At 42.4% G+C, this 17,289-nt stretch overlaps 1 protein-coding gene across 3 annotated transcripts in view; it reads right to left on the bottom strand.

Moving 5' to 3' along the window:
* The window catches only part of slc6a9 (solute carrier family 6 member 9), an 81,146-nt gene that overhangs the window by 48,569 nt on the left and 15,288 nt on the right, over nt 1–17,289 (bottom strand). For all 3 annotated transcript variants that reach the window (XM_084911931.1, XM_084911933.1, XM_084911932.1), the window contains exon 2: nt 13,488–13,785. In XM_084911931.1, coding sequence (XP_084768057.1) covers nt 13,488–13,517 — 30 coding nt within the window. In that variant the 5' untranslated portion in view covers nt 13,518–13,785. The remainder of the gene's footprint in view (nt 1–13,487; nt 13,786–17,289) is intronic.

Below are 17,289 nucleotides of genomic sequence, written 5' to 3'. Positions count from 1 at the left end.
TGAAATTAGCTAGCTTGCTAGCATCTAGCCGTGGTTGTTATTTTGCTGTTTCAGCCCAGAGGTTGCTCCTAGTTTGCTATTTACGGCACTTTTTAGCACCTTGTAGAGCAACTTGCTACTTTTGTAACCACTTCCATGGCTAATGAGTGTGCATAGATTCACAGTAGCTACCCCAACACTAGATAGAAATTTATAAAACGCATTAAGTCTTTGTACAGGTCAGTCCTAAAGTTGTAAGAGACATATTAGATAACATCACTATCTGTGATTATTTACAGGGCGAAGACAGCACCAGCTCAGGAAGCCTGCTCAGTGCAATCTCTACATTCTCGAAATGCAAAAAAAGCCAATTATTTCTCATGTTAATGAATACAAAGGCTCCGGCTTTCTTTGCAGCAGCTATCCAGACGAGCTGGGAAACATATAATTAAAGCACAATACAGCCTGTCAGTGCGACCCACTCCTTTGCTGCTGGGGTGGTGCGACCACTGGGGAAAAATCTGATATATAATCGCAGTTCTGCATCTGAGGCACCTACAGTGGGACTGCTCTACAGTGTGGTATCAGTTTGGCTTTGTGCAACATGTAGAATGCACTTCTAGTTGTAAGAGTCACATTTGCATAGATAATGCCTCACTGCTTTTATGTGAAGAGTTTTTATGACGGCAAATACTAGTGGAGCAGGCAATGGCGGCTGGTTTTTCCAAGACAAAAGTTTCAGTGTGTGTGTGTGTGTGTGTGTGTGTGTGTGTGTGTGTGTGTGTGTGTGTGTGTGTGTGTGTGTGTGTGTGCGTGCGTGTGTGTGTGTGCGCGCGCGCGTGTGCGTGCGTATTTTGGTGTTGGAGCCAGTGCTTTGTGTCAATGTCAGAGGGGGGGGGGGGGGGGGGGGGGGGGTGAAATGTGCTTTCACCATTTTTGTGAAAGCAAATTTTTTGAAATTGTGAAATATGAGATTACTGGAGTGAATCTTAGTATCTTTTATGGGGCTATTTAAGGGATATAACAACCTATTGTAACAATATGGATGTGTGCATGTACATATGAGTGTACTGGGTATCCAAGCACGCATTTGAGGCCAAAACTACGGCCAATCATTAGTTCCTCCACAGGGATCCAGCCACTTCTTACTAGCTTTGCCTCCAGAGAGTCTGTTGGCCTCAGATTAAGTCAAAGAAAATGAAAAGCTTCACAAGTGCACCCACCCACCCACACGCATACTGACACTTAACTACACATAAATCATGCAGGCAGTAAGTGTCGGGGTAATCAGTGAAAACCCAGTATGAATCTGGTGGGTCAAACAGATCTCAAAACAATTGTTTGTTGTGGCTGCAGCTGCAGTTTGTGGAGGGGAGGGGGTCCTTGTTTCATTAACTAATTGCCCCATTATGTTTGCTTGCTTCGATTGCAACAAGTCCAAAGAGAGGATATCTTTCTTTGCACAGACAGATATCTCAGTGCAGATCATAGAGAATGAACCCTGTAATGCCAGCAGAGGGAGGAGAAGCAGAAACATCATACTTTAACTCCAGATGGAAGCAGCTGCCAAAAAAACTAAATGAAAATAGCTGCTCTGCCTGAGACCTAGTAGATTAATTCATTCAAACTTAAGAGAAGTCTGGCTGGAAACCACTGGCATGGATTCTAGTAGCTTCCAAATATAAGCAAGGAAACATCAACAGCCAAAAGCCGAAAGTCAAATAATGAAGAGGGCAGGCAGCAGAACACTGATAAGGTCAGAATGGATCTCCTTTTTCCTCAAGGCTGTCTATTTAGCTTCCAAACACATGCCAGCTTCTATTACAGGTAAGTCCAATGCTTTAACACAGACACTGAGCCTAGACTCTGCCATTAAATGTTTAAAGCAAACAATGGAAATAGAGGAATTACTTTAAAGCTCCAGCTCGGCCAAACATGGCTTCACACCGAATCTCAATTAAACAATATGCAGTAATTTGAAGATTAATGTACCCTGGGTCTTACGTTTCTTTAGGAGGCTTACTAAGCAGACTTTGTAAAGCAGGTACTAAAATGTGCTTGCTGTGTTATTTTAAGCACATCCAACTCTAATAAGAAAGGAGGTTGACTTTGGGCCACACAAAGAGAAGTGGGGGAACATTTTATAAATGAATCATTAATTTAATGCATTATTTGATTCATTTTAGGTTAAAAGAAAGAAGAATGTGGGCTTGAGATGGCATGCGTGTGTGGTGTGTGACTTACCGGCATTGGTTGTTTACACATTGTTCTTAATAGTTGGCAGCTGGCAATGACATAAGAGCACTGTAGAATATACTATAAGAGGATGCTATAGAAGATGTAAAGTGTTGCACATGGATTTGGTTTTATGACCACGCCCTCAAGCATTCAGCTGTTTTATCTGTCCACATGTTATAATCATATGATAAAAAGTAATAATGTTATTATCTTAAGGTCTGCCCATTGGCAGAATCTGCTACCCTTCATCTACCAGCTCACTGTGATTTGCTCATACTATTTCCCACTATTAGGGTTTGCTCAAAATATCCATATAGCAAGACATATGTTAATGTTTTGAAAGAAATATCAGTTAGCTATTAAATGGATCCCATTTCCAGTTAGACTTAATAGAAGATTAGTAATAGAAGATATTTTATGTCCTGCAGCTGTAGCATCCAACTGGGTTGGGAGATGAAAGCTTTTATAAGTTGGAACAGCAGGAGAACTTTGGTTTACATTGGCCATTTGTTAAATTAATCACATATCAGGAAAAAACTACTTAGCTAGTACAATGCCTCTGGTATTACACACCCTATACTCAGGATTATGTTCAAATAGGCAGTTCCACTTAATCACAATCAGGCTTGATGCTCCTGTCAAACCTTTCCTTCTCTTGTAGCTGTGAAACGCTAAGCACTGATGGGCGTTATTTGGGGATTGCACCTACATGCTATTTTGCCCTGTTCAGTAAGTCAGGCCATATGTTTAATCCTAATATTAATCAACAACACCAATTCATAGCTTGAAAAGTACACCTAATTTTTATGTAACATTATTTCTTATGGAAAATCTTTTTTATTTTTTTTATTTCAGAAGATCAAATTTGACAAAGGCCATTTAGTGTAATCTAACAGTTATGGTTACTGTGGTAATGTTGTGTACGATAAACATTGACTTTTGTAATGACAGAGTTCTGATAATCTCCCAGGTATAAAGGAGAAAGTTGCTTTGACAGTGGAGGGCACGTGATGGAGGAAAGTGAGAAAAATGCACCACTTGGACATGAAAACACTAGTGTGAAGACAGAAATAATCGCTTTCCATTTCATCTCGGCCGTCATGCTCGTCTCTCCTTTTTGAAAGCCCCCTTATCTGCACTGACAAATAAACTCAAATATCACTGCATAATCATGACAGATAACTCATGCCTTTCTTTTGTTGGTTGAAAAAAAAAAAGCTTTGTAATCCTAAAGGCCAGTCAACACAATTAATATTCAGCTAAAAGTTACTAAACTGCACAGTCACACAAAATGTTCTTTCACTCAGGTGAGTTGACACGAGTTTCCTCTAAAGGTGATGCCGATAGGTGTAATGGCACTGTCACTATATCAGGCAGCTGCTTTTTCTTTGACCTCCATCCAGCGCTAACTGGATGGATAAGTGTCTGTCTTTCATACAATATTTATATTTATAATGCAATCAAGAAATGTCTTCTGGTATTTTAAAAATATACAATCTTCTCTCCATAATTTCTGATATCAAGTTGTGTTTTTTTTCTAAAAATTTCCTGGTTCAACTACATCGTCAACTCAAACAAATGCTCAACTTGTGCAACGTATCTACTTTGAACTGAGTTGACTCAACCAAAACTGTGGTACACAACAAAAGGGATGAAAAGAACAAGAGAAAAAGAGCAAACTCCAAATGCAAGGTCAAGCAAACACAGTTGGTGATCAGTGGCTGAACTCATACAGTGGTGCAATCTTAATACTAAACTAGTGAGTTTGAGAACAAACACACACACAACAGTGCACCCCGATGAAGGCAAACATTCAATAAATAAAGCACTATTCGAACCATATTGGACATTGTAGCTATATAGCTCATGTAATTTATATCTGCACATGGAACACATACCTAGCGCAGTACTGTAGATACACTCAGGACCTTGTTTGTTAATCCCAGCATCCCTCCATCCTCTCTGTAATGAATATATAATATATAGAGAGCATAATGCCACTTGCACTTACTTGTGATGACAATAAACATCACTTTGACTTTGAACAGTCATCTGTCAGCTGGAGCATACTAGCCCAGCCTGACACTGTGCCATTTTTATATTAAAACGTGCATTCGAGTAAGTTTTAATCTGCAGCCACAAAGTGTAGCTTCACTATTTACATTGTATTGGTCAGCTACTGTGCCTACTAAAGCCACTGCTTGGGAGTCTACCAGACAGACCAGAGCACGCTTTGGAAGGGTCTCTCCAGTCCATGTAGTCTAAGTATAGGTCTATTTTTGACTTGCACTGCTTCGAGCAGCACACAGGAGATGAGAAGAGCAGGAAGTTACACAAAGAAACAGCACAGACCATCAAGTGAATTTTTAAGGAAAAAAAAGGGCTCTGTGCTGACTAAAAGATCCACTTCCGAAGCCTTCGCTGTGTCCTTTGAAGCCACTTGAACGAGGAAACAAAACCACACTGGAGACTTTTGGTCGCAAACCCACATCCAGTGTACCCTGGAGCTAAGTACTGTTTGCAATCCTAATATATAGGTAATCTTTCCATTATATCCATTAACCTCCTAGGACTTGGCGTCCACATATGTGGACATCACATTTTGGGTTATTTCGACCAAAATACTCAATTTTGCTCTACATGGGCCTGATATGAAGCGCCTTGAGGCGACTTTTGTTTTGATTTGGCACTATATAAATAAAATTGAATTGAATATCCAGTTTCGAGGGCATTATACTGCTACTCCATCCATCCATCCATTCGCTTCCGCTTATCCTTTTCAGGGTCGCGGGGGGCGCTGGAGCCTATCCCAGCTGTCATAGGGCGAAAGGCGGGGTACACCCTGGACAGGTCGCCAGTCTGTCGCAGGGCTAACACATAGGGACAGACAACCATTCACACTCACATTCACTCGCACATTCACACCTAGTGGCAATTTGGATTATCCAATTAACCTATCCCCACAAGCTGCATGTCTTTGGACGGTGGGAGGAAGCCGGAGTACCCGGAGGGAACCCACGCAAACATGGGGAGAACCTGCAAACTCCACACAGAAAGACCCCGGCCTGATGGTGGAATTGAACTCAGGACCTTCTTGCTGTGCGGCAACAGTGCTAACCACCGTGCCACCGTGCTGCCCCTGTTATACTGCTACTGTTCTATCAAATTTTTAAAAGAATATCCTCATATGTGGTTCTTATTTTTCTTAAAAGCAAAAATAAGGTAAAAAAAAAAAAAAATCTGGTAATTCTTTGTTTTTGCATTCATCGGGCCCCAATATGCCCAAATATCAAAGAGAAATTAAAAATGCATGCAGTGGAAGAGTTCGGGTCTTAGGAGGTTAATAAACAAAAAAAAAACCCTCAGTGTAACTATGTGCTTCTGGCGATTTGGGCTTTAGCTAACTGAATAAATACCTTTTTCACTGCCTGACAGCATGTCTCCTTGCCCTTTAGCATTCACAGATCAACATGCATTCGCACTGAACCGCTAATCTCACAGGGAGCCAACATCATGTCAAGACTTATTACATCCTCCACAATCTATATATCTGTCCCTTACAGCAATTAGGTTAATATCTCTTCACCTCTCATTAGCTCAGCACGCCTGTGATGGGACGTCTGACTGTGATAGAGACCTCCAGCTGAAGCATCGATAAGCCCAGACTTTCTCTTGCCTCCTGAGCGGATCATGTGACAAGTATCTGACACAGCGTTTAGGCCCGAGCGGTTGTGAGAGAAGACGGGATGACATAAGTGCACGGAAGAGCAGTGAGCAGAGAACTTCACAGGGTTGAGGTTCACAATAGGACAAGCGCTGCAGGAGCCACAGAGCAGGGAAAAAAGAAGGAAAACACAAAAAGATCAGTTTTGCAACAGCACTTTGGCTTTGTCTGGTGCCACAAAGGACAAAATGTGTTGAAGCGCAGTCGGAGGGAAAATCAACCTTTTTTTATTCAGTCCAAAACAGCTAGCTCTTTAATTGGAAGCGGGGGGGGGGTCAAAAACATCAGCTGTGGAGAAAAAGAAAAAAACAAAAGTCAAACAGGGAGATAAAGAAAACATAGGAGGGAGATGGGAAATGGAGTGACTTAAATTAATGAGTGATGTTTGTCCAGCCGTCCAGCTGACCTGAACACAAACTGGCCTAGCCAGCACCTGAGAACCCAGGAGAGAAACACAAATGAAGGAAAGGAAGAGAGAGTTTAAAAAAAAAAAAAAAAAGAAAAAGAAAGAGGGAACAGAGAGACATTTCCAACGGTTGGTTTAACCTGAAGTTTCCATGATAAATTCTCCACCCACCCCCCTGACCCCTCATCTCTCTGCTTTGGCTGGGAGGGCCCCAGCTGTTCGGTCTGTATAAATAGCGTGAGGCTTTAGCTCGGACCCCGGGGGAGCGCGGGGCTCATTGGAGAGAAGGCACGGGAACAAATCGGGCCGGAAAAAGCACACAACATACACATTTTGACAAACATATGGGACCATTGCTGGGGATAAAAGTGCGGAACATGTGAGTGAAGTTGGCCTCACGTGGCAAAAGTCACTGTCGCGCTTAAAATGTGTCGAGAGAGGAAGAGCGGCAAACGGCCAGGAAGAGACGTGACATCTTCACTCGCTAAAAAAACGTCTTCGAAGACAGCCACTCGAACAAAAAGGCAAACATGTTTCTTTATGGCAAAAGTGTATGCACACTGTACACCAACTACATATTCTACTCTGAGTCTATAAGCAACACAAATCTTTCAGAAATGACTTGAAGATTAGAGCATTAGAGATTAAAGCTACCTTGACTACCCTTTCTATGAGCACCTGTGGTTTGAGGGACAACAATAGCCCTCCTGTTATTCATTATGCTTTAAAATAAGCTTTGGCCTTGTTGTAATATATTGTTCATTTGCTTTTTGTTCTGTTTCATTGCTCTATTTAATACTGCAAAATATTAGAGAGAGAACCCTATTGATTTGACAGTCCCCTATGAGCAAGCGCTTAATGACAACGGGAACGAAGAACCCCCTTTTAACAGGAAGAAACCTCCAGCACAAGCAGGTTCAGACAGGATTCATCTGCTGTTTAATAACATGTAGTAGTGGAAGATGAACATATTTGGAGGAAAAAGAGGGGAGTGCAGGAGAAGAGAATGTTCCCTCAGAGCCTATTGCAGCAAAACTTCGAGATGATTTAGGGTCAAGTGATCAAGCTTCAACTAAAAAGTCTTACCAAAAAGGACCGATTAAGCCTAATCTTAAAAGCAAAGATGGTGTCTGACTCCTAAAGCTAAACTGGGAGCTGTTCATTCAGGACTTTGTATGCAAGGAGAAGGATTTTAAAGTCAATTCTTGATTTAACAGGGAGCCAATAAGAGAGGCAAGTATGGGAGAAAAAGGACCTGTCTCTCTCCCTCTCTCTAGTCCTCATTAGTACTCTCTGTGCAGCATTTTGTATCCATTTAAGACTTTTCAGGGAGCCATTAGGACAACCTGATACAGATACTAAGCAAGAAGCACTCCGAGAGCGCAATCTTCTCGGAGTGCTTCAGTATTTACTTTTAAGGGAACAGTATTGTATTTTGTGCAGTAAAAAACAAACAAACAAAAAAACGGATAACAGCAGCATGACAGATGATAATTACACAAACATTATGTATGAACAGATAATGAATAATAGGTATTGATTTGTAAATAACTGCATATGAGTAAATTGAGCTTTTATTTATTATTTATTTATTATTATTATTATACTACAGGATATCAGACTGACTAGACTAGACTCTTTCTCTTAACAATACTTTCTTTATTGATGTAACAGATTTTGGGGTCAGATGTGACATGATATTTGGATTCAAACTATAACGGGATATTCAGAATACCTCCTATACATTATCATTTCGTTAATGTTGCCAATCCAAACAAAAGGCATTAGAATTTTAAACATAGTTTTTAAGGTAAAAGACATTTTATGAAGGTTTGACCTTATTTGACCTTGAAGAGGTCAGAGGGCCAAAGTGACGGGATATTTAGCGTCCCCATATATCATTCGCTGTATGAATATATGTTGTCAATAGAAACAAAAGAAGAAAGAAACATAGTTTTAAAAAGCTCTACATGGCATTATTATCACTTTGACCTTCAAATCATTCTGTTGACCTTCAGGTAGAGGTCAGAGGTCAAAAGGGACATTTTATATCTTTGCACTGATATGTCTGATATGTTAAAATATGTGATATTTTAAATCTTTATACGGTACTTTCTATATGTTGACAATACAAACCATCCATCCACCATCCATCCCACTGTTGACATCATGGCTAACACAGATGGCAGTGATGGAATGCACCCAATGATACTATAGATTCCATCCCATGAAAAGGGGTAAAGAGAGGGGGAAACAAAGAAATGAAGAAAAGTGCAGAGGGGTGGAACCATGCATTAGAGCGCCATCCAGAAAAGACCCCCCTCCTCCCTCAGAGATCAGGTTGGGTTCAAGCGCAACAAATTACCTAAATATGGTTGTGAAAAGGCCTTGGGGAAAAAAAGGTTTTGATGGAAACTGCAGAAAATGATAATAACGCTCAAAGAAAAAGGGGGGAGATTTAGGGGCTCTGCTGTGCAGACACAATGTCACAAACCTGTCCATAATTTCACTGACTACAGAGGATAAAAATGGAAAAAAGTGTTAAGTCCCTGCTTTTTAACTTGCTCGTCCCTTTTGTGCAGTGGGAGGGAGTGGGATCTATTGAAAGAGCAGAAAGAAAAAGTGGAAGAAGTGGAGAGGAAGAAAATCAGAATACGAAATTTTCAGCCTGAGTGGTTTTTTCCAAATGAAATCTAAAAAGCTCTGAAACACAATGGAGTCCCCTTTTTCCCCCCTCTTTGCTATGTGTGTGTGAACATACATAGGAGGTTGGTTGGTGGTGGGTTACCTTTTCAAGAGTGCCCAGCAGTGGACGTGTTTGGCATTTGCGGCCCTTGTTGCTCAATTGTACGTTCGCCACAGCAGCTGAATCTGGGCGCCGCCTGTGACCCGTGCGGATGCTTGTATTTATTTTTTTCCCTCCCCCTCCTCATTCAGCCGATCAGTTGGAGGGTGGAGTGAAATCAAAAACAGAAATTATGTCTGACTTCTCCTCCACCCCGACCTGCCTTCAGAGATCAGTCTCTCTTAGTTCACATCTGTTTGTTGGCCCTTCGCCCCAAAGGCAGTCAGCACGGTTGCTGAGCACTGCTGTTAACTAAACCGGCTGACTGGCAACTCAACATGTTTCTTACATAAGTGGAGAAAAAGAAGGAGGGAGGCTGTTTCACCTGTAATAAGTGTATGAGGAGTATGCGGCGCACATGGTCAACATTGTACTCACAAAAAGGCAGCTCCATGGGGCGGAAACTATAAGAAAAAACAACATTTAGCAACATTCACAGGCTCAGGCACATGAAGCAGGGCTATTAACAAAGTGATGTGCCAGGAAAAAAAAGAAACACTTCTTTAAAAGGCTCAGCACATCCCTGCTAAGTCCCAAATATATCCTCTGGGCTTGCATTTATTACTTTCAGACCAAAAGTCACAGCCTTTACTCCACACACAGAGGAGAGCCATAAAGACTGGATGTGTGAGTTTTGTTCTGCGTGTGTCAGTATGTACAAATACCCAGATTGTTTGTGGGTGTGCATCTGTATTTATCCAGGTGGTGGTAACGAGTTTCATATCTGAGCGCTTGCTCACATATCTAAAATATGTTTATGTGGTATTCTAAACTGTGTCAGTGCCTCGTGTGTGCGTGGAGGCATGCGTGTGTGTTTGTGTGTATCCTGACCTCAGGGAGGTTGTGGCTGTGGGTCCCACTATTTCTTTCCATTTAGTTTCCACTTCACAGCCTATAGCACACATTAGCCTCACAACCCCTGGGAAATGGCGCGCGCACAAACATAGTGAGAAACAGACTCTCACACACACACACACACACACACACACACACACACACACACACACACACACACACACACACACACACACACCACTCAGGGGGCACAGAGAAAAACACATTCCTGTATAATAAAGTGACATAACTTTTGTTGCATGACTGATTAAATGAGTAACTGTACATGCCAAATGTATGTATGTGTATATAACTGTATAGGCCAACTTTTTACATTGCTGGCAGTATAAATCCGTGTAAAGAATGCAGTGGATCAGGAAATAACTTGTTCCAAGGACATCACATACTAATAGGAATTACAGTCTATAAAATGTTGCAAATTGGCAGCATTCAAACACATTAGTTACATATACAAAGAAATATGTCTTGTATGATTAGGGGTAGCATTGCATCTAATTTCTTAGAACCTCCTTTATGTTCTGTAGTTTTTGGTTACTTCGTAACTTAAACTAAACATGGATAAAAAATAGCATTTAAAAAAAAAAATCTCTTGACAATTGCATTGAGAGCACATTGTAGCTTCAAGAATATGCTGCAACAAACAATTTGACATTAAGGACTTAACATCATCTTATCACAGAGTGCCAGAAAGTTTCAGTTTTGAGGGAAACACAAATTGTATCATGTAAGAATGTCAGGGTTTGAGAAACTGAACTTAGAATCGCTGATAATCCCTCCCAAGTCCAAATGTCTCAGCAATTATGGACGAAAAGTAACAAGCAAACTCTTAAAGGCTTGCCAACATTAAACTCTGATCAGTAGCCAGTCCTCGCTGACCTTTTCCTCCTCCTTTGGCCTTGATGGTGATGGAGGGCCAGCTCTGGCCCAGCACGGCCAGACATATCAATACAGTGCCCAGCAGAAAATATAAGCAAAACCTCAGTCCAACTCCTCCTCCTTCCCCTCCCTACTCTCACATCCACATACATACATCTTAACAGCAGACGCTTTAAGGAGTAAAGACAAAGAGACAGCTATCCATGCGGTAAAACCTTGTGCCAGGGCACCATCTGCTCATCCGCTCAGTGGAAGTGGTAACTTCCAGGGCAGTCAAAGACAACGCAGGAAGATTGAGGAGACGGGGCTCCCTTTTGACCGCTGTGAAAGAGCAAGGGAGTAAAGTTTGAAACAGAAAGAGTCCCGGCAGAAGGCTACCAGCCGAGCCAAGCAGTAGCAGGAAGCGAGCGCCTTGTGTGTTCTGAGATTTACGGTGACTGGTCCATCCACCAACCACCTGGACCTGCATAAATAAATTTAACCAGACAATTCAAAAACGGGTATTGCTGAGTGGAATCAAACAATGAGGGGGGGAAAGACCATTTCCGCCCTCTGAATAGAGGCAAAGATGAATAGACTGAGTCACATGATAAATAACTACATAAATTCAAAATCATCTTCTGGATGAGAACATGGTCTAACACGGAGAGACAGAAATGGCTGGAAAAAAAAAAAAGCTCAAGGAGAGGGAGGGAGGGAAAAAACATAAGTGACAGTTGGCGATGGGAGAACAAGATACACTCACACACTCACACACACACACTTATCTGTTGTTGCCATCTCTAAGACACAATTGGCATCACTGTCCACAAATGCTGAAGACAACACACCCAGCCATGAGAAACTATGTGTGTGTGTGTGTGTGTGTGTGTGTGTGTGTGTGTGTGTGTGTGTGTGTGTGTGTGTGTGTGTGTGTGTGTGTGTGTTAGCTGCTGTCTGCCATCACTGCTGCAGGTGGCGTACGATCTACCTGCAGCTCTGTGCCTCCATTACGCTTTTCAATGTGTTAAATCATCATAAAGAAGCAGTTTAAGTAAAGCACTCACTGAGCAGTACAGCAGAATGGCTTCAAACGCTTTGAGTCGACAAAATTCAGTTTAAAGATTACAAATGATAGAATTTTAACTTCTCTCAGGTGAGATGAATAGCTAGAGCCTGCACTGAAACAGTACAATATCCTGAATTGATCCATTCACTTTACTTTATTATTATTAGCCTTCAAACCGCTGCTGGCTGCGAGGAGTAACTACAGAAACACTTGATTGATACTTCAGTTGTTTCCTCTATACTTGCCTGCTGTGTGCGTGAGGTCTGTAAGTTCCTAGTGGCCACAGAGTGCCACTTACATCTCAGTTAAATGCAGGCACATGTAGCCAAGAGTATTCACATCTACCTCTTGACACAATCATTTAAAAATCTCCTGTTGAGCTACAGCCAAACACACAGAACTTTTTGGTTTTCTCCCCCCCCCCCCCAAATACCCGGCAGTGCCAAAGCAATCAAACAACTGACTGGCTATCTGTCACTGAGCTGTAAACTCTCCAACACAAACAAACACAATTTTTGAAAGCCAAAAAAAAATACAAAATTATATCTCCATCCTCCAAGCACCTTCAAATGTTTGTGCGGGAGAGACACTGATAACGGCGCCCTCTTAACTTCAGACGGTGTGTTTGCATTTTAGCGGGGATATACATCTTAAAAGGATGCGGCAGTGAGAAAGACAGAGAGAGAAAAAAATGTCAGCGGGGAGGAAAGCAAGGCTTCAAACAGGCAAGAATGTCAGATGAGAGTTGGAGCTCAGTTATCGCCGTCTCAAGACGGACTAAAGGGAGAAAGCCAGAGAGAGAGAGAGAGACGGAAGGAGAGGTGACCAGACTGCCAATGACGCCAAACCTCTATTTAAAGCTTCCCCAACAGTGTAGGCCTGACACTGACACATTTACCTCTTGGCCTCATGTTTTATCAGCAGCCACCTCCTCTCCAAAAAAAACAAACAAAAAAAAAGTGAATCCACTTTTACTGTTTTCAGCTCTTGCAGAGATCAGATAGCTGGTGAGAGTGTGCTGAGAGGAGAGCTTCTATGCCTGCAAATGAACTTTGGGGGCTTTTGGGACCGTGTTTAGTTGCTAATGTGTAGTTAAGCAGTGCCATTGTGAACAGCAGGGGGTGACAGCTCCGTCTCCTGCACATAAACAGGATAATCACCCTGGTGGGGAAACTGCGGCCGTTTTATTTTTTTTTTTTTACTCAGTGAAAAACCTGTGAATCCTAATCCCAGGTTAAGAATTTCAACATAAAAACGGGAGAAAAAGTAGGAAAGTATGAGCACAACAGCCTACTTTTGAACACATAACAGGTTAGAGTCCTGTGAATGGTCCCCTAGTGAAATGAAGCCAAACCACCTGGCCTCCAAAGGGGAGCCAGAGGGTGACTTAACTGGTGGTCCAGCAGCTGCATCCCACCAGCGGCCTACAGCTGAGATGTGTTTGCATCCGCATGTTACTGCTTTTAAAAAACACGAGTGTGCGCACACGTGTTTACTGAACAAAAGTGAAACTTACCAGGATCCCAGCAAACTGCTTCTCTTCCATCCTTCAGGACCTCGTCGGCAAAGATCCCCTGCCTCTCTCTCTCGCGTGCGCGCTCTCTCTCTCCCTGTGTCTGGGATGGACTCGTCTGCCTCTCGCCCAGCAAAGTTTGGAGTTTTCTGAGGTGGTCGAGGTTCGCTGGAGCGTCTTCACCCCCGTCGCGTCGCTCTCTCCGTCTCTGTCCCCCCTTCTTCTGTGCTGCTTGCAAGTGTAGCTGAAGTGGCGTCGCTGCTTTGTGCTAATTCTGCCCTAATCCAGAAACTTTTCTATGCTGTGAAAAGAACACGTGACAGGCAGAGAGGGGTGGAGGGAGAACAGGAGTTGGGGGGGAGAAAGGGGTAGGGTAAGTGGGGAATAGGGGGGGAGGCAAAGCAACACTTTTTTTTAGTTTCTTGTCCCCTTTGGCCATGTTCAAAACAGCTTGTCAGTCTTAGTACATGACCTGCTCTGAGGTCAAAATTTTTAAAACCACACATCAACTGTTTATGGTGAGAGCTGAAGAAAAGGTGGGAATGTGACTGGTAAAGCGTCAGTTAGTGAGGATGCAGGAAAACAATTCAGAAAACATGTAGTGACAGATTTGCATTTTTTTTTTTTAGCAAAGCAGCTGCCATAACAAAGTGCCCTTTTGTGTAAAGAGATTAACTGTTAGGGAAACGTTTAGACTGCCCACTGACTACTGCTGTATGGAAGCCAGACTGGGAAAAGAACACTCAGCCTGGATCTGGAAGAAAAGTGGCCGAAAATACTTTGGATTGAAAAGTTTCTGAAATGTGCATCTGGGCACTTACCTTTCACTACATCCCTGCACGCATGTTCAGAGCAAACAACATCAACAGTAGTTTATAATAGATATACACCTATAAATACTACAGCTACAGATTCATCTGCAGCTGTTTCTGCTCATGAATTAATTACTGATTTGGTCTACCAAACCTGAAAAAGCCAGCAGCTTATATTTCTCCAACAGTCCAAAACACAAACAGATATAAACTAGACATCCCTCAAATCTGAAGTATGTCTCCCTTTATTTGGCTCAGGGAATAAAAATGTTCAACCCCCCCCCCCAAAAAAACTTCAGTATACTAAAAGCGCTCGTGAAAAAAGGAGAGAAAAGGTGGCCAAATATAGCCACTATTTACGGTTACAGGCATAAAAAAAAAAAATCCCCCACACATGTACACATGTCACAGACACGGGAGCCTACAGGGACTGGAAAAAATGCCTCCCCCTGGGGTCAACCATCATACACATCATGATGCACACTGATAAAAAGATGGGAAGAAACAAAACGAGGTTAAAAACTGATCCTTACCATCCACAATATGATGTCTGAATAGAGAAAAACCACACAACCAAAACACAACCTTGTACGTGAGGAAAAGGGCTAGCAGCTCGGCCGTGAGAAACTCACTGACACAAAGGCTGAAGTCTTTGATCAAATCACCGTGCTCTGGCTCCTTCTCACTGGCTGGGTAATGTATGTACATAAGGTAAGAGTTGAGCCAAGCCTATTGGGCAATCCAGGGAGGCGTGTCAGCAAGAGGTTACGTCCAACTTACTCTGAAACCTGACGTGTCTGTTGGCCCTTGTGAGGTAAGTAGCTTCCAAGCACAGACTGCATAATGTCCCACGGTACCACTTTGTCACTAACATGAAGTAATCTTATCAATAAAAAAAAACGCCAAAAACCATCTGATTATTGTAAATGTGAGAACTTTTTTTTTTATTATTTTTTTTAAATGAAGTGTTTTCTGGTTTTGAACTTTATATTACTTTCCACAGAGGAGCGGATTAATGGATTAACTGAGAATGAGAATTATGTTATTCCCTGCCCCATTCACCACTAAGTTGCTTGTGAGGGAAAAAAAAGAGCAGAAATATCCATAACCAATGAGCTTGGTAAGACGGGCTCAGGAGGTGAATCTTGAAGATAAAAAAACAAAACGTTTTTGGTTTGGATGACGTAGGCTCTTTATAGAATTTAAACATTTCCCTTGGTAAAAAGACAGGCTGCAGACTGAACACTAATACTTGCCCCGACTACACCACAAAAAGCCAAGGATGATGCAAAGTAGGTTCAGAGCCGACTGCTTACACAGCATTAATGATAAACCCGGTAAGAATGAGCGCCTCAGCCTCTGGTTACCTCTCATTTCTTCCACCCTTGTATGTAAAATTACTTGGACATCTACAAAATTTAAGGAATATTAAAAAAAAAAAAAAAAAAAAATCAGTTATAATGATGAATATGAGCTTATTGTGCAGACTGACATTTTTAATTTGAGGTTATTCACGACCAAATTAGAGGGAGGGTTTAGGAATTACAGCACTCCAAAAGTAATTGGAAAGTTGACTGAAAAGCCATTTCGTGAGCAGGTGAGTGCTATTGTTTAGTTATTTCTTCATAAATTAAACGGGTCAGGAGTTGTTTGCAGGATGCATCACAACATCAAGTCCAAATAAAGAACACTCTCTAAGAGTTCGATATATCACAATCCGAGTCTACAGTACTGAGATGTTGTATGAAGAAATGCATAGGAAGTTACTATAAAGAGCAAAAGAATCAAAAGCCTGCAGAATAAAAAGGGGTAAACTTTATAAAACATAAAAAGAGATCATTTCTGGCACAAAATTATCTGTAAAAGCTGTTTCAGTACCATTCAAACTGATCTGTATGCATGGCCATACAGATCAACAGCTCTTAGTTTGTTTGTCGTTTTCCAGTACATGGTTCCTGGTTGATTTCGCAAGGTTTACGTTCTCAGGTTTTCCTAGTTTTGCAATTGAGCTATGTTCCAAGTTATAGTTTTGTTTATACTTAATTTCTTAAATCATTTTATATTTTGCATTTTGGCCTCTATCAAATAAACGGTTTCCCTTTTGTAGAAACCAGCCTGCATTTTGGGTCCTCAACTTCACATAGACTTCAGGACCTACAGACAGTGACAGTATGGTCTGACCAGGCACAGCCCCAGCAGACACAACCTGTTTACATTAGAGGAGTTCTTTTGTTAGGTAGTCAGGCTCCATGGATAATGGTTTTCTGCATTCACCACCCAAAAGAAACAAGATCTTCAGATCCAGACTAACTGGGTAGTTTGCGCTACTCCAGATTATGTGGATAATCCAGAGTCTGTGCAGGATGCCTCCGAGACTGTGCCTCAGCTGGTGACCTTCATTTGTCCCGAGCCTCTGGTGTATCCGAAGCCTGAACAGGAGCTGCCAGATCCCGAGCCAGTGCAGACTGTGTGCCCTGCACAATCCCAGCCAGAGGAGACTGTGTGCACTGTGCAGCTCCAGCTTCCAGAATCTGAGCCCAAGGGACTTGTGTTGTTTGACCCCGAGTCTGAACAGCCTACGATTGAGCCAGGATGACTCTTTTGTGAGCGGCTTCCAGCTCATCCACCAGACAGTCTCCTTTGTTGCGAGTCATCTGAAGGTCTCTGACTCCACTGCTGATCATCTGTTTGGCCTCCAGAAGGTCTCTTTGACCACTACTGGACTTCAGATGGTCCCTGCCTCTGTTGTTAGTATCCTGCCATGAGGGGGTCACCCTCATTCGTAAATGCCAGCCTCTAGAGGGTCTTCGTCTCCATCACTGGCCACCTGGCCAGAAGTGGTGATATAGCCCCCAGAACACCTCAGTCACCACTTCTGGCCACCTCTGGAGAGGTCCCTCTGATGCCGCTGCCAACCTGCGGGCCAGCCTCCTGAACTGCTCGGTCTTCAACGCTGGGCCCCAAACAGACCCTCAGAAACATCCTCCTGCTCT

This window comes from Perissodus microlepis, chromosome 18 (assembly GCF_051167445.1).
Source record: "Perissodus microlepis isolate ML-2025 ecotype Zambia chromosome 18, ASM5116744v1, whole genome shotgun sequence".
In the NCBI taxonomy this organism is placed as follows: Eukaryota; Metazoa; Chordata; class Actinopteri; order Cichliformes; family Cichlidae; genus Perissodus; species Perissodus microlepis.
This window is presented reverse-complemented; position numbering and strand designations above follow the sequence as displayed.